The following is a 22,334-nucleotide window of genomic DNA, read 5'->3' on the forward strand; positions in this document are numbered from 1 at the left end:
TAACTGTACAGTTTCAGGAATAATGAATGAACGAACAAAACGAAACTGACGAGGTATAGCAACGCGATCAGGGAAGCAAAAGGAAAGAGAATCAGGGAATTCCGTGAAGGGATAGAAACAACCACAGAAGCACACAGGTAAAAAAGCAATATCTTCTGTCTGTCTGAAGAAGGAGGATGAGACATTTACAAATATTGAGTAGGAAGACCTAACCCACGGGTCTACATTGGTCATTGGACATGATATGACCACAGCCACCCTTATCGTTACTGTTTCACCATGTTAGACGGGTTTTCGCCAAAATTCACGCCAATAGTTGAACGATTCTCGAAATTCGGTGCTACAGCTCTAGACATGGATTTCGCGACATGGAGCACCAAGCGTTGCAACCACGGACCAGGGTACCGAATTTAAGTCGCCATATAACCATGCATCAAATGGTGCAATTGAGTAATAGTACCATTCTCAAAATGGTGCTATCATGTACTGTGAAGAAGACCGCGTTGGGGCGATGTTTTACCTATGGTTTTACCCTGCCTTCGCATTAGCGTAAAAGAGGAGTTAAATCCTTTCTCCGCCGGCATGTTATTCGGTACGGAAAGTTGCCAGGTGAGTGAATGATGATAATGACAGCGATTCGCGATTCAACCAATTATGACTTCCTCTAAAGGAGAAACTTCCAAAAGCTATAGTCCATCGCAACACATCAACCTTCTCCATCATCGATCGGACAGCTTCCTGACGTCGCTGATGTGCCACTTAAGGTTTATCAAATGCAAATTCAGCAAGACCATCGTCAACCGAAGTTACCACCGAGTGTTCTCCAACCGGCATATACATTTCAGGTCGCTAAGAAGCCCATTACCATCGATTGACTGTTTTCTTCATCCCCGACGCCTTTTTCACCATAAAGAGCGGCACCACCAAATTACACCCCAGCGACGCCCGTTTCCACGGCGGGACGCAGGAGCCAATGAGCGACAATCAACATTCTGCCTCCGTTGAATCCTGGTCCACAACACATCCAAAGTGTTTATCCTTCGAAACATGAACGTGGCAATATCATTCCTTGCATTCGGCAATAATAATCGGAGGTGAAAGTGAATCAAGTGAAAGATTGACGAAGAACTCAAACACAAAGCATTATGGTGAGCATAATTAGAACATTGAACGAAATGGACTCAGTGATCAAATGTCAGAAAAAAGTGTGGTATGCCCTATCCACAAAAAAGTTGACATGAGACAATTGCAAAGGTAAAATACTATAAAATCTTCAAAAAAAAATCTAGAGAGAAGAATTAAAATCGGTCTACAAGATCGACCATTGGTCAGCTATCTATGGCCAAACAACGGTTAGAAAAGTACTGGGAATTCAACATTGATGTCCATCAAATATTCATGGACTTCAAGTAGGCATATGATAGTATTAATCCAAAATTCCAGCAAAACTGGCAAACTTTACCAGAATGACAATGTCCCACACATTAAAGCAGGTCAAGGTCAATAATAGACTGAGAGATGCGTTTAAGACAAACGTCGGGTTAAAACAAGGAGATGAATTGGCCCCTCTGCGATTCAATTTGGCACTGGAGCAGGTTATATAAAAGTTGTCTTGGACACAAAAGGCACGCCGCCCTATAATAATAATAATAATAATAATAACTCCGCCGAAGCCGGTCCCAAGCCCGGTTGTGAAAGGAGGAGGGATGGATAGCTTCAGTCTGAATGGCTGTACGCCACCGCAGCGTCTCAGGGGGTAGGTGAGGAAAGTGCAGGAACTTTGCAGTCTTGCAGATTACTCACTAAGGAAGCTATCTACACACCTGGCAGCTAGGGATAAAATGCACCACCAAAAAATGAGAAGAAGGAGAAATTTAAGGTCCGGTACGGATAACCGACGGGAGTCGTCTGACTTGGTGACTGGGTCGGGCTCTCGTAATGGACAGCACGGCGTCGAAACCGCTAGTCGTGGGGCGGCTCGACGTCTAGGCGCCACGACGACCAGGAGCACAGCTCCGCCTGCTGCAGCTGTTTCGCCACAACCTGTGGCGACCACTTCAGCAGGTTCGCGTAGAAAGCGGATGAAATGGACTGAAGAAATGAACCTCTTCATCATCCGCTCCTACTACGAAATAACGGCGGGGGCGGGTACAACATCTTACCGCCGCTTGTTGCACCAGAGATTCGTCGAGCGTTTCCCGCAATTCGCGCACGTGACTGTGCAGCGAGTCGCAGACCAGTACCGCTTCATCACTCGCAGTGACATAATCCCGGCCACCATCGGGGAACGTGTTCGACTTGAAGTCATCGGGGAAACTGGTGACCGAGAGTCGATGGGGGCAGAGGCGGCGGCATCAACAACACCACGCCGCACTGCAGGCAACAGGTTCAGTACTCGCCGAAGCATTCTTCTCCACCGTCCAGCTGAGGTTTCCGCTGAAGTTCGGGACGAATTCCAAAGAGCGTGTATAGAATTCTCGGATATGGATCCTTTGCATAGACCAGGTATTCCCAGGCTCTATGCATCTCCAGCAACTCCGGGAATTCTATCTCAAATCAATGATGAGATTGCGTCTCGACTGTGTGCTGATATGTCGCTGCTGCAACTACAATCACTTGTGTATTGTGGTGCAGTTGCGGCTATCAGATTGCACGGTCAGAAGATTCGCTTTCGCGTTATTGGTTTGAGTGACAAAAGAGATCCACCATGGAAAATTCGTCTGGAACGTGGGCGGGACTCACTAAGGCAGGACATTGCTAGACTGATTCAGATCAGCACTGGAAATGCCAGCCGACGGGTGAGAAATAAAGTGCAGAGGGTTTACCGGAACTATGCCATCCCCTGTGAGACACCCGTAGTTGAAATTCTGGACACACTAAAACAGAAACTTTCTGTCATATGCAGTCGGTTACGACGGTATGGCGAAAGTTATTCCAGACGTGTCCAGAATGCAACATACGCGAGGACCCAGCGGAGCTTTTTCAGATCTCTCAACGAATCCCAACAGAGCGCCCAGACAATACAGTTCTCGGTGACGGAAGCGAAAGAGTATTGGGGTGGACTTTGGGGGTTACCTGCCCAGCATGCTGAGCAGGCTGAGTGGATCACCGCCGAAGGCACCCGCCATGCCAATACATCTGGCATGAATTTCGCGGATGTTACTGAAGAGGAAGTTCGACGAGCCATAAACATCTCGAAGAACTGGAGGGGCCCAGGTCTGGATCGGGTGCAGAATTTCTGGTATAAGAAATTTACCAGCGTACACAGTCGGTTGGCACGCAGTATAAATGGGGTCATGAGTCGGCCGGAGGAATTTCCACCTTTCCTCACTGCGGGGATTACCTACCTTATCCCTAAGAAGGACACGGTGCAGGACCCCGTAGACACAAGACCGATCACTTGCTTACCAACCCTCTACAAATTCATCACGTCCATTATTAGTGGAAGGATCAATGCGCACCTCGAGACCAACAACATTCTGTCCGAAGAGCAGAAGGGCTGCCGAGTTGGGTCAAGGGGTTGCAAAGAGCAACTCATTATCGACTCGGTACTTGTAGGACAAGCAACTAGAGGCCAAAGAAACCTCTTCAGTTGCTATATCGATTATGCCAAGGCTTTTGATAGCGTTCCGCATACCTGGCTAATCGACATCCTACATCTGTATTGCATTGATCCGAAACTAATAAAGTTTTTGGCGACAGTCATGGAAGGGTGGCATACCACCTTATCAGTCCGTACATCTGAGGGTGCTAATACCTCAGAGCCCATCCGTATACGGAGGGGCATCTTCCAGGTGGATTCATTGAGTCCCCTTTGGTTTTGTATGGCACTGAACCCCCTTTCATGGCTACTGAATGATGCTAGAGGGCATGGTTTTGCAGTAAAGTATGGCCTACGTGCTAAGTGCGAACTGACACACTTGATGTACTTAGATGACATCAAGCTGTATGCTGGTACTGACGACTATCTTAGAAGTCTGTTGCGAATAATAGATATGTTCAGCCGTGATATTCGGATGGAGTTTGGATTAGACAAATGTCGAATCCAAGCCATCCGGAAAGGTCATCACGAGCCACATGCCGGACATAGCATTGGTGACCTCCACATCGAAGCTATGACCGAGACAGACTTCTACAAGTACCTAGGAATTCTGCAAGGAACCCATGCTCGAGTTGGTGATCTCAAGGAAGCTCTGCTGTCCAAATTCCTGCGACGTGTAAAGCTGGTGCTGAAATCGCATCTTCCGGGGAAGAATAAAATAAGCGCGTTGAATGTATTCGCCATCCCTTCACTGGCTTATGCATTCGGAATATTGCCGTGGACGAAGACCGACCTGGAAAACGTCCAGCGGCAGATACGGACAACTATGTCCAAATTCCGAATGCATCACCCAAAGTCTGCCGTGGAGCGGATGAACCTGCCTCGTGACATCGGAGGTAGGGGCGTGGTTGACGTGGCGGCACAACATCATCGCCAAGTCGACTCGCTGCGTACTTATTTTTATAGTAAAGAGCAGGCGAGCCCCTTGCATGCGGCTGTCTGTAAGGCAGACTGTGGACTGACTCCACTTAACTTGAAGGATCGATCTTTCAATCCTCTGAGTGGGGTGAAATCGGACCAGGAGCGGATCGAGGAATGGAAGTCGAAGGCAATGCACGGTAAACACGTGAATTGTCCTTGGCAGCCATTTGTCGATTTGCATCTGTCGAACAGGTGGCTGTGTGCTGGGGAGCTCTTTGCTGAGACGGAGGGGTTTATGTGTGCCATTCAGGATGGCTTATAAAAAGCTCATCATGAAAGAACGGGTGGAGAACGACCAGTGCAGAATGTGTGGTTCGGCGTTAGAGACGTTGGACCATCTCATTTCTGGCTGTACTGTTATGGCACCGGTGCAATACATCACCAGGCATAATGCTGCATGTAAGGTTATCCATCAAAACCTTGCATATAAGCATGGGCTGATCACGGGAACATGTCCGGTTTACCGATATGAGCCGCAAGCAGTACTTGATAGTTCTGCTTACAGCATGTATTGGGACCGGCAAGTTCTGACTGATCGCCATACCGCACACAACAAGCCTGACGTACTGCTAGTTGACAAGACGGGTCGCTCCGCGTATATTATTGATGTTGCTATCCCCCATAATAGCAACATTGAACGGAAATACGTGGAGAAGAAGGTGAACTATGAGCCATTGGCTCGGGAAATCAAAGAAATTTGGCGTCTCGAGCGGGTGGTTGTAGTTCCCATAATATTGTCAGCTACAGGTATTGTACCTAAATCCCTCACGGCTTCCCTTGATGTCCTGGGACTTTCGCACAGTCTGGTTCAAACCATGCAGAAGTACACCATTCTGCATACGTGCTCGATGTTGCGGGGGGTACTCGACGGATTCTCCCACTGACCTACCACCGGCCACCACCACCAGTGCCCCTTTAGTTTTTAAGTAGGTAGGATCGTCCGAGCCTAAATGCTTGGCACTTAGTGCTAGTATTAGGTAAAATCCGGCATCTGCCGAGATTGTGATAACTCGGAAATAATAATCGTTGGTGCAACAATCCATATTGGATCAGGCCTTGAAGTGTGTTAGAGCACTTCATTCAAGACCATTGCGGTACACTACAGGATTAGTACTTTGTAGGAGGGAATGTGGTCAACATTGCGCTCGCCTGAGATTATTACCCTGATTTCACTCAGGTACTCATTCACAGCTGAGTCGAAGAGTATCCGACTTTAAATCACACACAAATTCCACTGCCACCATTGAGATTTGAAATCGTCGCCTCTGCGGACGATGTAAACATCATGGCGTCATCTTTCACATCAACAAAACAGATTTTTGTAAACCTCAAGTGAATAGCATTCTGCCTGACACCTCAACAACGGACAGAAACGAGAAAATGGTGAATTGGAACTAGTGAATGCGCCTTAGAGGCTAGAGCAAGATGGCAATGGCAACCGTTAAACAACTGAGATCACCCGGAATGAATAACATCTTTCCAGCAATACTCGAGGGAAGCCTGTAAATCATCCTAGGATCTCCTCTAAGAGTCGTAAGAGCAGCATGGGCTTGGGACATATACCAAGTGTATGGAGACTGGCGAGAGCGCTTTTTATTCCGAAAGTAGGTAAAAAGGATCCTTTTTACCCTAAATCTTTCATACCAATCTGCCTGACATCCTTCGTACTTAAAACAGTGGAGACAGCCATAGACAGCAACTAACGTTCAAATTCGCGATCCCATGGTGCATGTAGTATGGGATTCCATATAAACAAAGGAAATAACAGTGCGCGTTTTTGGTCACCGAACGAATATTCGATAATACATCGCGAAAAGAAATATGAGATGCCCTAATTGACGAGGGAGTGTGAAATACCCTGCTCTTCTGGATTGGCAGAATGTTAGAGGTAGTCAAATAGTATACCGACAGGTACAAATTCTATTGTTGTGAATACTACTTAAAGTTGTCCACAAGGAAGTTGATTAATTCCTGCGAAAGCTTACAAATCTTAATACTTAATCTGGCCAGGCAACACAACAGGTAGGAAGTTACGCAGACTTCGCATGTGTGCCAGTAGGGATCCCTCTAGAATTAACTTTCCTCCATCTGCAGACAGATTTGAAGGAAGAAGCATTTCAAAAAATACATCGCTTCCGAGAAGATGTGTTCAAAGATAGGGAACGATGCTTCACAGACTGGGCATTCATCAGCGCCACATGTGATGAATACACCTCGCCACAAGATGTTACAGTTCGACTATCCTTCGATCTCCCCCGAAATCAACGTCAGTGAAGGGTGGAAATCAGGGAAGGAAACGGGAAAGCATGGATCAAGACTGGCAGAAAGAAACACAAAAGAAGATTACGACCCGAATTGATCATCATCTCTAAAAAGGTGCTATAACATATTCCGATATTCTCAGGAAGATCAAACCTGATTCGGAAGTGATGGACCTTGGGACGCCATCAGCCGGATCAGATGTTCCCAAAATGGAAATTTGATGCTGGAGCGGAAGAAACCTCCATGGCTTGGTTTTCCAGAGTTCACAATCAGAGGACTCAGAAAGGCATGTGGAGGCACGCAAACAGCAACTTTAATCTTACTGACTGAAGCAGCGTATAAACTACTAGCGGCTGTTAAAGAAAAATAGGTTGGGTCCAAGCGCTGCTTTCGATTCCTTGAATTAGGCTACATAGCAGCGAAATGCTTCGATAAATGTGATAGATCAAAGAGGTGCAGAAAATGTTAGGGAGGATGTCATAAGGAGTACAACACTGTCCCTGAATGTAATGCAAGGGGAAAAAATGGCGCCGACTGACGGCGCGTTGCAGCACCCATTGTCCATTTCCTAGGTGCATTACGAGACAGCACAAGACCTCTCTTACAGATAATCTATCTCCATCTAGTCGAGTGATGTCTAGACAACAGATGAGGGATATGGGCGTACGGAAACCAAACCATCCAAGAAGTGATGAAGTTTCTAGAAGTTTAATTTGTTTTGAATACAAAAAATCGAAACCCTTGAATCATAGCAGGTGATTACAACGCCGAAGCTGTAAATATGAATATTCGAACTAAATGAAATGTATCCACTTTTCGACGGATAGGCTAGGACTCAATAGTTGATCGGCATATTTATATGCCATATTGGCGTGGAGAGTGGCCTGACCAGGAGAGTTCCATGAAAAGAGATACTATTGAAATCTACCATCCGGATGGTCTGACTTCAGAAAAGGTAATAAATGATGAGATAGCAAATTGGCGTCAAACTATTTATAACGAGAACGCTTGGAGGAACTTTGAGCGGAAACATATGAAAACCCCTGAGGAACAGCGGCGTGTAAAGTTGTTATGATGAAAACGTAAGGGCAAATACCACAGGAGCTGCCCACATCTTCTTCTAGATATAGTAATGGCTGTTAAACCAAACCCAACTAATTTATCAGTATATTTAACGCAGGGATGGCAGGAGTTTTCCTCGCTGGATGAGGGAGTCAGAAACTTGTTTTTTTATCGAAACCCGATAAGCAAATGAGAAATCCAACATAATACGCTTATAGATATGGTAGGGGAAATTCTAGAAAGGGTCATCTAGAATATACTAGATTAGAATATAGCGATGGTCAATAGGAGCGACAGTGTGGTTCTCAACGATCGATAATCGGGTTAGCAGATGCGGTTGTCGTAGCGGACCAACCTGAAGATGTTCAAGTATACACTAATGAAACCGTTAGCGCCATAAAAGCGTGGTTGGAGATGGTTCAGCTAACCTTCTGGAGCAAATGACGGAAGCGGCCATGATTACCAATCGTAGGAGAGGGGATACGATTAGTATTTGTGTTTATGGCCACATCTTCACTTCAAAACCAGTTATCAAATACCTGGAGGAGATTATTGACCCGAAAATCCATTTCAATCGGCACCCGGACTATGCCTGTGTCAAACTGAGAAATATCAGTGCGTTGTTACCACGGATGATGCACAACATACAGTCACAGATTACTTGCGGGAGTGGTTCGCTCTACACTATCATGTGCGGAAGCGGTCCAGAATAAAGCACCAGCATGTCCTGGGTCACTGAACCTATACTTAGATTCCTCGTTCTGAGGAGTAGATTTAGCGACAACAAGGTGAGATTAACTATCACCTAACCCAATTCCTATCAGAACATGGTAGTTACAGGAAGTATCAGCACTGATTCAGATTGAATGATTCCTCCTGTTGCCCTGAATGTGGATGCAGGCCTGAGGAGCCGTAGCATGTCATGTTCTACTATTCACGGGTTTGCTCAGAGAAAAGGGGACTGGAAGACTCTCCGAAAATTAACATAACACTGAGAATATTGTGGAGCAAATGCTGAAGTCGGAGGAGAGCTGGTGTACCGTGAACTCGACAATCTACAGGATTCTGGTGGAACTTGGAAAAGCGGAAGGCAAAGGAGAGCGCGTCGCCTAAAGCACAATCCTTCCCACGAAGAACAAAGAAAGAGAAAGTAGGGGTGGTTTTAGTGGAAGAGGATCCCGCACACTGCTACAACCTGGCGTGGCAGAGTATGCCTAAGATTTCCACCCCCAGCCTAGGCACCATATAATGGCAGCCTCTTGATTTTTTCAACAAATGTTAAAATTAAGGCCTCGGAAAGTACCAAAGGTCTATACCTTTCATTTGATACTCCACATGACTATATTTGGTGAGAAAAAAATGTATAGCCTCCTTTTGCATATATGGGTACCCCCCCCCCCCCCTTTAATTCTCAAATTGGAGGTTCTTCAGTATCCACCGTATTCTCCACATATTATGCTAACGGATTTCGATCTTCTCTGCCCCCTGTCGAACCAAATGAGTGCCGTTACTTTTAACAACGACCAGGACCTCGGAAAGTAACTCAACAACTTATTCGACACGAAACCGGACAATTTTTGGCTAAACGAAATCAACAAATTGATCGAAAGTTAGGGTCATGTCGTAAGTAGGAACCTGAATATATTATTAATTAGTTTGCTGTTATAATTAACGTTTTTCTTTTTTCAAATAAAAGAAGCCAAAGCACAAGTATTGATTAACGTAATACATAAGCAGAGATTTACACATGAAAGAATAAAAATCATCATCATCATCAACGGCGCAACAACCGGTATCCGGTCTAGGCCTGCCTTAATAAGGAACTCCAGACATCCCGGTTTTGCGCCGAGGTCCACCAATTCGATATCCCTAAAAGCTGTCGCTCCATCTAAGGCAGGGTCTGCCTCGTCTTCTTTTTCTACCATAGATATTATCATAGAATAAAAATACCAATTATAGATTCAAATCAACGTGAATGTCATTTAACAATTAAATTCTATCATAAAATTTCTATAAGAATGTAGTTTTGTTTTGAATTTTCCCTGGATCTATCTCAAAAACAAATAGACTCATACCAGCTTCAGGTAGAAGTTTTATTTACCTTGATTGATTGACAACATGTCAATTCAACTTAGCTTCAATCCTACTGTTAAGGAAGAGACATTATTATTTGATAACATGCCAGTGATAGAATGATGACAGGCAAATATCACAGGCATACTCGAAATGAAACCATCTAAGCCACATACACGTTAATTCCGTCAGTAACAGAAATAGATAAAATGGGAAATTGAAAGAATAAATTTTGAAATGTTTACGCTTTTGCCAGGAAATCATAAAACAATCTCACAGCGAATCCTTTAATGTCATAATGGTAGATTGATTGTCATTGATTGATTTTCATCGGGCAGTTGGAATTATTCTAGAAGTACACGAAATATCTTTTAGAGTTCAGATATTTAACTGTCAGACAAAAACCAGCTTACGGTGTGAAAAGTGTAGTATAATCTTCAATTGCCAGACAATATTTGGAATAAAATGTTGTCTATCTTTTATCCAGGCCCCACTTACCGAACGCTCATCTGTTCATTCACGTTGCAATTTTATTAAGCAAACCACATTCCTCACAACATAACACTATAACACCATTGTATAATTTTCCAAAAAAAAATTTTTTTCATTATATTAGAAGCCACTTTGGACCTTCTAGAAGACAAAAAAAAATTTGATAGCTGAGAAATAATCTCTTCTAAGGAATTCTGCTTTCTTTCCCAAACGCAACGAAAGGATTATCTTCGACGTCTCATGGAGTAGCGAAAAGTTTTGTTTGTAATACATATAAATTTTTGGGCGGTGATTATTTATACCCTTAGGCATTTTCACATCTTTCGCATCTCTCACGAAGTATCTCAAGGGTGATACTCATCTTGTACAGCTAATTGGCGCGCTGATAATTCATATCGCTCCCTTGTTGAGAGGCAGTATTAATAAGAAAAAATTCGAATCTACATAATGTCGATTATCAGAAACCTACCTTCAACCATAAAAGGGCACTTTTAGACCGCCTGACTTGATGGGTTGAATCTATCGCCCTTTTAGTTTCCAGGCTTTTCATGGAGGATTTTAACCAACAGAACAACTCAGAAATATTTCCAGAGAGATCGTCGCCCTCGGCAGCCCATTTAATTCTGTTTATGCTCTACATGTCTGTATCTCGTTTCTAGTTCCGTTCTAGCCTCCTACATGACTGCTCCTTGCGTTGTCAACATAAAATTTGGTGGTTTCAAAACTCTTTCTTTTCTATTTTGGGAAATTATTTTTCTTTTCATTTTGTAGGTACCCCGCCTCCCTAATCCTTTTCTAAATCAGAATTCTGAATTTACTATCGAATTTCTCTTTAAAGTATAGTAAACAGCGCAGTTCTATTCCATCTTTCCAGGTAAGTCGAAGGAATGCAGTTTCGTTGGTTGAAAACCCATGACTCGCCTACCCTCTATAAACAAAATCCTCCAGCAGTATTTTATAGACGTGGCTGGTGCCGGTGTCAATCCGACTGACTCTTCAAATCACCATTCGTTCAACATCTATATTTCAGTAATAGAACGCAATCCTCACCCGACGTTACTAGTCCCGAACCGGCTTCAATATCCCACCGATAATAACCATAACAGCACCGCAAGATAGACGTGCTTCTTCTTCTACGTACTCAACCGGTCAATTGTTTCAAGTTGTTTCACCACTTAAACAACTGCTCGACGAAATTCTCGACTACATCAGAAGCAAAACCTACCAATCTCCGGCATCCCCTCCAGTGCGAAGCAAAGGAAGAATGGCGCCCCTTCCCATGTGAAGCTGACGATAAATAGGTACATAGAGGCCGCAGAGGGTTTTGATCAAATCCCACCAGGGGACCAAACCAAGGAAAAATTCCGTACATCCTGCTTTCCGCGCTGATCATAAACAAATTGTTTATTAACTTCGAAACCCTCTGTTAAAATGCGAGAAATCTAAGGACCAGACTGTTGATTGAATGATATTTTTAGGTTCCGAATTTCTCTGATCTTTTACTTACCATGGCGAATCCATTGCTTACTCCTGCTCTTCCCCTCACGACAGTATTACCCTACGCATTGCACACCTAGGGTATTCTAATAAAGCTTCCCCTCCCCATTTCATTGTTTGTGATGACTTCAGTATCTCTATGTTCACTTGGCCGTATGTTTCCCGTCCTCCACCACTCTCCAGTAACCTGTGCTCCACCTCAGTTCAACCTCGTCAGGAATAACTTAAACCGCAATTTTGATCTTGTCCCCTGCAACTAGCTTTGGGTTGCTTTACCCAATTTTCGGATGCTCTCGTTACGGTGCCTATAATCCCGCACTTGAATTCAAGACATAACTCCCTTTTATAAATTCCCAATTTGCGGGCAAGCTTTATTTTTGGAAGGTTAATTCAGCCTTACCTACCTACTGGAATCTCATTCTCATACCTCTAATTTTCTACCACTCTCACAGAAGAGTCACTGACACAAGATCTAGTGTTACCTAGAGTTGAGGTGCAATTGACATGTAGAAAATTTAAGCCAAGTTCGTAGGTTTCTCTGCCCTGACTTTTCCTGAAATGCCCAATAAGAATTTTTATTTCCCATAAGCCAATATTTCAAGAACCAATTGTCCTCTTCCCCGGTAGGTTTTAGTCTGACTAAAACTCATACCATGACCATCCGGTTGTGGATAAAATCCGGCTCAATAGGCTACGGTGGGCGGGTCACTTAATCCGTATGGATGAAGATGATCCCACCCGGAAAGTCTATAAGGGCAATATCTATGGTAGGAAAAGAAGACGAGGCAGACCCTGCCTAAGATGGAGCGATGGCGTGGGTCAGGACGCCAGACAGCTTTTAGGGATATCGAATTGGTGGACCTCGGCGCAAAACCGGGATGTCTGGAGTTCCTTATTAAGGCAGGCCTAGACCGGATACCGGTTGTTGCGCCGTTGATGATGATGATGAAAACTCATTCCTCGAAATATCGCTACATGAGAAATAAAAATGCTAATTTGGCAGTTCAGGAAGAATTTCGTCTTTTCTTTTTGGTTTTTCTTACTAAAAAACAAACCGGCCAAAACCACATACATAACAGTAGAATTATAATAACTACTCTCTTCATTCTTCCCCCATCCCCTAACTGAGTGTAAGTTGCCCAGCCGCTTCTGCAATACCTGGCAGCATTCCTAACCTACCATTTATCTCCTCCTTTTTGACAAAAGCCTCAAAAGATGTAATTCTCGGCCAGCACACCTCATCTACACGGATTTTTTGAAATCTTTAACTCTGTTAATCACCCTGTGACTTCTTACATGGCTCGCCTCCTCCCTTGTGAACGGCCCCACCCCTTTGGTTTACCACAAGGTACACCTAGGTCCACTGCCATTTCTATTCCTTATTAACGAACGTCTCTTGCTTGTTTCAACCAAGTCCATTCTAAAACTTTCGATGATAACTTCGCTTCGACAGACACCGGATGCCAGCAATCGTACTGACTGCCAAAATGTTTAACTTCAAATCGCGTATCTCCCATGACTTTGACTCAGTCCAACTTTCGTCAAAAGTTTTCAACTCCCCCATAACACGCATTCTCACTCCTGCCTATTATTGCCTATCTGTCAGTCTTACTCCTTCATCTCTTTCTTTTCTCACAACTGTGATTGCATGCCTTAAAAAGCTCAACACGCTTTCACACTGTAGACTATCCCTCCAAACCCTCACTTTTTAATTTCCCTTACTTAAAACTGAGCAGAACCTTCCTCCATGTGTTTACCCTGTTTAAACTTTCTGTTGACCTTTCTATTGATGATGATCCGCCTATACCGCCTATACATCACTTACTACGAGACTTCATATAACACACGCAAACCCAAAACTTTCGCTGAGCTCTAACTTCATTTCCACTCCCCTGAGCTATAATGAATTATAGCTTGGTCCGCTAGTCTCTTGCTCGTACTCAAGTTTTCAGCGTTCTTTCTTCTGAGGAGAACATCTAATTCGATTGTCTCCGCTTATTATTCTTAAATAAATAAGAGAGAGCCCCTAGTCCCATGTAAAACAGCACTTTATTGCCTACGAGCTAATTGAACTTTGCCCAATTTTCCCTGTATTCTGTCCTTGTACATATTACAATCTGTTCGCCCATGATAGTCAAACTGAATTGTAAGCAGCGGTGGCCTCACAGTGAAACTTCATCCAACTCTTGCCGGTCTGTAATCAACTCTACAACGCTAAATTATTCCACTTTTCCTAATCGTTGGGGCGCATCCACGTTCGCTATCATGAGACCAGCTTAGGTGACGAAATCAAATAGTTTCACTCTTCTACGGTTGCATTTGCTATTTCCCTAGCAAATATGTAAAGCGTTCGCATCACATAAGACCAGTTGAATCCACTTACGTTACCAAATCCCTTAGTTCTTGTGTTTACGGAAGGCACAAAGAATCATAATGTAGATAGACAGAGATTGCTATGGCGTTTTCCCTCTTTAATATCAACTTCTCGATCTTGTAGATCTTTCAACGCACAAAGTCCTTGTCCCCTTATTGATCCACTACTGCAGATTTTGTTACACCTCATCTAGGTCTCTTCTACCAGAAAGGTATAACTCCAGCAGCTTCGCCAACCTTAATGCCAGTAGGAAGGAAAGGCTTAGGCATGCTGCAAGTTAATTTGACTAACCTTTATGGTTTTTGTCATACGCATATATCCCATGTCTTACAAGTGATAGAAAACCGTCCCTGTCATCACCCCCAAGAAGCTTTGTCTTCATTCTCAATCAAGGTGTCTGGTCCGCATGGTTCCATTTTAACATACCGGTATTAGACCCGTTGCATCCACATCAACAGAGACGAAGTTCTGACAGGGAAGATTTATTCTGCCATTCTCCTTCCTTGTAACGGGTTTGCCTCTTCCGTTTTCTGCATGGAGCAGGGAGGGGTCTATCCTTTCTGAATTGAAATTTTTCTTTGAACTGAAGGGAATGCCTTCGACGAATTTCTTTGTAGTAGAAGAGGGATTTGATGTGGCTTTCCAAATTCCACGCCTCGGTCACGACTGCTCAGTCTTTGACTCTTTATCACTTAAAGAACAAAAATCCTTAGCTCCCACTTGGTGTCCGAGCAGACTCAAAAAAAGTTAGGTGTATAAAGAAACACAAAAAATGGATCTCCACAGTAGTTTTTAATACAGCATGTTGAATTCTGAATCTCCAAACGTACCTCTTCAAGGAAAGCGCATAGAGAGCGAACGGGAGAAAGAAAAGGTTCAACCTCTCTAAGTCCGTTAAAAAATTGCGGCGGCTATCATCACTTAAACAATTTATGACACCGCAAAGTGGGGTTATTTTTATGTCAAAACCATAGGGTTTAGCATTAAACCCTATTTTCGCTGGCTGAAAGAAGAAAATGAAGTGATGGGAGTGGCGAGGATAGGGTACCCTACCGCTTTGACATGAAAGAAGGCGTCAATGAAAGAGTCAGCCAGGCGACATAAGTAACGCCTATTCAAAACATGAGAGAAGAAAAACAGGGGGAGGAGTCTATCTGCAGAACGATTAAACGAATCAACAGGCCTGACAACTCTGAAGAAAAGGCGCAAGTTCCAGAAAAGTAGAACACGTAAGGAGAAAGACTAAAGCTGCTGGCGAAACTCACAAAGTCGCGAATGTGAAAAAAATGAATGGATCTCTCAAGGGGAAGCCTGAAAACACGTGGCACCTCTAAAAATGAAAAATCGGAAGAAGATAAGATCGCTTACTCTGACATTTTCAGGAGAATGAAAGCAATTTGGGAAATAAGGTTAATGAGACCTAAAAGAAGATCTTATGCCTGAACTCAAAAAATCCGAGGATATAACCGGTTTCACAAAAGTGATCCTTCAGATGATTTGGTTTCGATTATATTCCCAAGGCATGCACCAATTTAAGTGACTTGTCGAAGTAACGCCTGAAATGCGGAGCGGAGATCCTAATTGGCTACTGTGCAAAGGGAAGGAGGGTCTGGACCATCGACACATTGTAGGCAGCAGTAGGAGCCCAAAATATATGAGATCATTCTCAATTACTGGACCTACTCTCATAAACCATCCGCGAGAAAAACAACCATGGGGCCATAATTAGTGAGTCACATTGAATTCATAGTGGATGCGTTTGGTTCAAAGACCAAACGGCCAAGGAATGGTATGGGCCTGTGGAGGGGAAAGCTACGAGGAATTAATGGATGGAGGGACAAAGGATGGATACGTCAGAGCAAAAGTGAACGCTATGATTCTGGGCACAAGAGGACGCTGACCGAAAAACAAAACAGGGGATTTTCATGCGTGGGCTATAGAACGGGGCAGCCGAACAACGAACATACATGAGTGCCTCCTTAGCCAGTAGAGTCGCTTAGCAGGCAATCAATGAAAGTCAAAGGTGAATTGACCCCGAAAAAGAGCGCTAGCAGAATTCCTGGTGATTTGCCCGGGTGAAAAGCGAAACCTTTTGACGGGACATGTTCTCCTCAGCGCTCAAGCCCAATATATCCCTAGATGATATGGCCAGAGAAAAACTGTCCCAAATCGCCCGATTTATAACGGAGGCATGCAATGTTACTATGCCCAGAACGTGATTGTTCCAACAACGAAATCGAAAGTTTGCGAGCCTTATGTTTCCGGAAAAGGAGGTGTTACCAAAGCCTAGGGGAAAGGTATACTAGCCACGTTCGCGGAGAAACACACAGACAACTTGGTGGCTGCTTAAAAGAAGCCATTCGGAGGAGTAAAAAGAACTGCTTCAAACAGTTGACCGACCTTGCGAATATAAACACTTGAGATGAGGGCTACAAGTGGTAATTGAAAGGTTGCGAAGATGGCTTCAATTGATTTCCCCGCCCCTCCTGAAAAATATTATTGCCACCCTGAACGCTCACCACCAAAAGGGCGGGAGGGAAACGATGCTCCAGGTCAACGAATGTATAACTACATCACTAACCAAGGACGAGCTGCGGGAAATATGTGATAGGATCATCGACAACAAGGCACCAGGTTTTAGATGGTATCCGTAAAAGAGCTTTGAAGTTGGCAGTGGAGACTAGCCGCAACATTTTCGCTAACACCTTCTAGGGAGGTGTGCCTAAAAGGAGGACTAGTGGAAAAAGCAAAAGTTGGTGTTATTTCCCAAACGCAACAAGCCAGCTAGAGATCCAGTATCATATTGCATAATCTGCCTCTTAGATACAATAGGAAAGATGCTGAAGAGATCCAGCTGCAACAGATTGTTACCCATCGTCGAAAGTAGCAATGGCCTCTTGCAGCGCAAATATGGTCTTCGCCTCACCCAATCGATACGGTAGACGCAATAAGCGAGGTCATGTATCTGGCAAAACACGCGCTGGTTTGCGACAGCTACTGTGCCGTGCTGACATTGCATGTCAAAAACGGATTCAATTAGAACCGAATTCAAGGGGTGTTAGTTGACGTAGGTGTATCCCGATATTTAAGACCGGGAACTGCTTCCCCTGCCATAGAATGTCAGGTATAATGAGGTGCTTGCTCTTCCCGTGGCAGAAAAGGTTTTGCAGATGACGCGACTGTAGTTGTTTACAACCAACCACCCAGAGGACGTGAAAGTCTACAAAACGGAAATAGTGAAAGCGGTGAAGTTTTGGTCTTGGGCGATCTTAAAAACGAGCCGTAGAAAGAAGAATACTGAGAAAGTGGAAGTCGGTGGATATGCGATCTTCTCAAAGCCGGCTATCAAATACCAACCTCAGATATTCTGTACATGATGGATGCCAAGCTGAGCTTTAGGGAACACCTAGAGTATCCATGTCAAAAGGCAGCTGATGTCACCGCAACAGTTGCTTCTGGTCGAAGTGGTGCGATCAATTCTACTTTACGTGTCACCTGGCTAGGCAAACTCCAAAGACGGAAGCCAGCGAATTTTGTTTACCTGCTGATGGCTTTGAGTGCTTGCAGCGCTTTTAGAACCACTTCAGTGGTGTCGGATGAACTAAATGCACATTTTGGCGAAAGAAATGAGTGTGCTGTTGCTTTAACATGCAAAATGTACGGAGCCACACAGAACGCCGCAAGAATGCGGAAAGGTCAGAATCGTATGATCCCTGGCAACGCAGATAGAACGAGTTTACGAAAGGTCACTGGACGGACCGGCTGATCACCAGCGTTAGGGTGTGGCTTCACCGGAAACACCACATTACCCGGTTACACAGGCAGTCTCCTAGATGCGAGTGGTGTACCGAAGGATCCAGAGCATGCACTGTTTCACTGCCCAAGGTTTGTAATTCAGAGGAGGAATCTGAACCAACCACTGGACAGGATCGTGAGCCCGGAAAGTATAGTTGCGGGAGTGCTAAAGTCGACAGAGAACTGTCTTGTGGTTTCTTCGACAATCGTGAAAATACAACAGGAGCTGCTGAAGGAAGATAGAAGGAAAAAAGCAGAAAGGAGCAGGAGCACAAAAAAATGATGGTCTAGCGGGCCTGGCGCTAATGAGGACAGTGGAAATTCCACAGGCGCCAGCTCAAACTCCGACGTTCTCACAGCGAAAATTAAGTGGACATGTTTTTCTTAGATTTTTCAAATCTGATGAAAGTTCCACTTTGAAACGCCGTAGGATTTAAGGTAGGAAGAGTTACCGTCCGGTGGGAGCGTCCTCTTTCTTTTACATATACTCCCCCTCATGGGGTTTTGATAAAACTTTCAGAATTTAGAATAATGATATAAAAAAACCACAATTTAGGGCTCTACCGTCACGAATTTTCATCGGACCTGCCTCCCTCTTTAAACAACTTCCAACCCCCTCCCGGGATACCTAAAAAGTAACCCAGCGAAATAGCAAATGAAATATTAGTAAGCTCAATCGAGTCAGAGTAAGCATAAAAATTAATTCATTCACAAAGTATAACCACTTTTAAAAGTTATCCAGCATTTATTTGTTTCTTGATCATCATTGGAACTCACATACCACCCTGCATCATATGTACATAAAGTACTCAAAACATTTCTTGGAATTTGAGGCTATAAATATGCCCATTTTGGATTCCTGGAAATCAGTTTCTTGAAACTTTCCCATAGCTCGCCATACTACCACGTGTAATCTTCTCAATCGCCTTTCTTAAGAATTGTAATTAAAAAATGACTTCTTTAGTTGTTTGGGGTGAACCATACCCAGTCATACAAATTAATGGCCAAAAAATCATAGGACCGTGTCAAAACTGGGAAAAGTTCGGCAGGAAACCCAATCAATCGCTGGAGGTATGAATCAAATTAATTAAGTGGTCTAGTGATTATACAATTTAGTGAAGTTTATCCATTTCCACCTCTCCAATAGATATTCATAAGTAAAATACCGCACCATTTGACTGAATTTGAATTAATGCCGGTTTTTGCATCCATTGGACCAATCTGGAAATTTCGCTTGATGATGAACTTTTCCGGGCAGAACCGAGGATTTGCATATTTGCAATATATTCATGAGGAAAATTACGACAAAGCTTTTGAAGCGTAAGTATATTGGGAGGGCATAGGTCATGCAATAACCCTTTGTTGTTAGGAGCAAAGGAGTCTCGCATAAATATTTATTCACTCTTTACTTTTATAAAATGTGGAGTTGTGGGAGACATTTTTGTCTTGTATTATTACAAACATATTACAAGCCATCCTTTAATTTGTATCTTTTTATCTATTTTTTTTTACATATTTGACCTTGACGGAATAGTTTGAACGGTAAAACATTTCTGTTTCCTCCGAAATACCGGGTGAATATGACAATGAGTCGTAACATTTGCACTCTGGTGTTAGGAGGCATAGACACAAGATTCGACCATAAATTAGTTGAGAAGAACATACAGTCGCTAGTTTGTGTTAAAGAGATTGACATCCTTTACAATAATAGGAGTCAACCAATATTTTTCATCAAGTTTTATAATCATCGAGACACAGCGTTGTCACGACGGACCCTTCTACAGTATTTACCGGCGTTTGGGAATAAAGCTTGGGTACGATGGGGACCACATTAAGAAGTATACAATAAGTGAAAAGATACTAGCATGGATTAAAATATTAGTTCTGATCAGAATTATGAATTTGTTATTTCGTTATTGATACATGTACTTACTTTAAGCCCAAAACCATTTTTGTTGAAGGAGTACTCTTCAATTATTTACGTACTTTACTTTTCTTTATGATATGGCTGCAATCGAGATATGACATAAAAGGATATATATTCACCATTATTGGCCATATATAACAACGTTATATAATATTTAGATATAACTCCATATATATGAAACTCACCTTAATACCATCTTTTGAAAAAATATCAATATATCAACTTAAATCTTGATTCTAAGAAGATAAAACTCTGAAGTTCAAACACATTCCTAATTTCATGGAAATTTTGGATGAATTTTACTATTTATTTTTCATTTTAGAATTTATTTTGATTTGAATGAATTTCACTATTTATGATTTCCAAAAATTTAATAAATGAAAATCTACCAAATAAATACAAGTATAATATATTGAAAGCTTTTATTAATCCTTAACGGATTAATAACTGCCACTTTGTTTTTGTTAAGTTGTAATATATAAGTATTTCTTGTTATGTTTTGTACAATATGTCCCCTGCCCCAAAAGGGGCGTAATTCAAAAAAGTTTGTTTCTCAGAAATCGCAAAAAGTCGGTTCCTGATAAAATTTTCTCTTCTTACACAGACAGATGTTTCCTTCTGATTTTTTGAAGTGAAGATCAGGTGCTTCCGGAAAATTTCAAACAGGTGATAATGTAAATATTATGGTTTTTAAAGTTCATCATTATCAACGGCGCAAAAATCGGTATCTGGTCTTGGCCAGCCTTACAAATAAACTCCTGACATCCCGATTTTGCGCCGAGGTCCACCAGTTCGATATCCTTAAAAGCTATCTGCCGTCCTGGCAATATGCTACCGCTCCTTCTCAAGCAGGGTCTGCCTAGTCTTCTTTTTCTGCCATAGATACTGTCCTTATAGCCTTTTCGGGCTGACCGACCCATCGCAACCTATTGAGCCGAATTCCTTGTAGGGTACAGAATCGTCCATCCTCATGTTTGGGCCGGCGAACGCGACCAAGAGTTCACAATTTTTCTTTCTAGAAACCCAAGTCTCCAAGGAATATGTGAGGATTGACAAGATTATTGTCTTGTACAGTAAGAGCTATGACCATATGATGACACGGAGTTTTTGGAACAGTTTTTGTAAGCTAAAATACCCTCTGTTGGCAGCCAATAACCGTGCCCGGATTTTATCATCATAGCTGTTACTGATGGTGATTTTGGACAGTTTTACCCTGGCTATGCTGTCATAGGCAGTATTAAAGTCGATGAAAAGATTGTGCAACTGATGTCCATATTCCAATAGTTTTCCATCGCTTGCCGCACAGAGAAAATCTGATTTGTTGCTGATTTACCAAGAGTGACGCCTCTTTGGTATGGGCCAATGATGTTCTTAGCGTAGCTATCCGACTTAGCAAGATACAGGCGAATATCTTATAAATGGTACTCAGCAACGTGATACCCCTATAATTGCTGCTCTATATGATATCCCGATTTTTATGTATGAGACAAATAATGCCTCGTTGCCAGTCATCAGGCATTGATTCGCTGTCCCATACTTTGAGCATAAGTTGATGAACCACTTGATACAATTGGTCGCCTACATATTTAACCAATTCGGTTGTAATTCCATCGGCTCCTGGCGACTTATGATTTTTAAGCCGATGAATTGCACGGACTGTTTCTTCTATACTTGGTGGCAGTATTGTCCGTCGTCTTCAGTTGGCGGGACCACCAACTCGCCGATGTTCTGGTTGTTCAGTAGTTCATCAAAGTGCTCAACCCATCGCTCCAATATGCCCATTCCGTCGGAAATCAGATTTCCCTCTTTGTCTCGGCTGGATGAGCATCGAGGTGTGTAAGGCTTCATCATGCTGACTTATTGATAAAACTTCCGCGCCTAGTGCGGTTGCTCCCTGTACTTTTCTAGTTCACAGACTTGGTGGTTCTCCCAGGCGCTTCTCCGCTCGCCAGAGTTCGTGATAAGTCTCTGCGCATGCCCGCGTTCTTTGAGAATGCAACATTACTCAGTATGCAGCATTCTTCCGTTCTGTTCCTAGCTTACATTCATCGCCAAACCAGCCGTTCCAACTCTTTTTGCAGCTGGGACCCAATATTTTTGTGGCGGCATCAATGATAACGTTCTTCAGGTGGTTGTGAAGATCATTTGTTGATGCTTCATCCCCAGGTCCTCTGTTGACTGCGGTTATTGCGGCATCCATTTCCCTCTTATAGGTGTTGCGGAGGGCTGTATTGTGGATGGCTTCACTGTTAACTCTCACCTGATTGTCACAGGAGATTCTGGGTGGTGTTATTATTCGAGCTCGGAACACCATGCCAACGAGGTAGTGA

The 22,334-nt window shown here is 43.3% G+C and overlaps 1 protein-coding gene across 1 annotated transcript; it reads left to right on the forward strand.

Annotated features, from left to right (window-relative positions):
* Positions 1-18,963: 18,963 nt before the first annotated feature.
* On the forward strand, positions 18,964-20,263 carry LOC119652440 (dead end protein homolog 1-like). Its single transcript, XM_038056583.1, has 3 exons — positions 18,964-19,148; positions 19,225-19,397; positions 19,612-20,263. Exons 1-3 carry the CDS (start codon positions 19,029-19,031, stop codon positions 19,910-19,912), a joined length of 594 nt encoding a protein of 197 aa, XP_037912511.1. The 5' UTR covers positions 18,964-19,028; the 3' UTR covers positions 19,913-20,263.
* Positions 20,264-22,334: the final 2,071 nt, after the last annotated feature.

Source organism: Hermetia illucens, chromosome 3, assembly GCF_905115235.1.
Source record: "Hermetia illucens chromosome 3, iHerIll2.2.curated.20191125, whole genome shotgun sequence".
Lineage (NCBI taxonomy): Eukaryota > Metazoa > Arthropoda > Insecta > Diptera > Stratiomyidae > Hermetia > Hermetia illucens.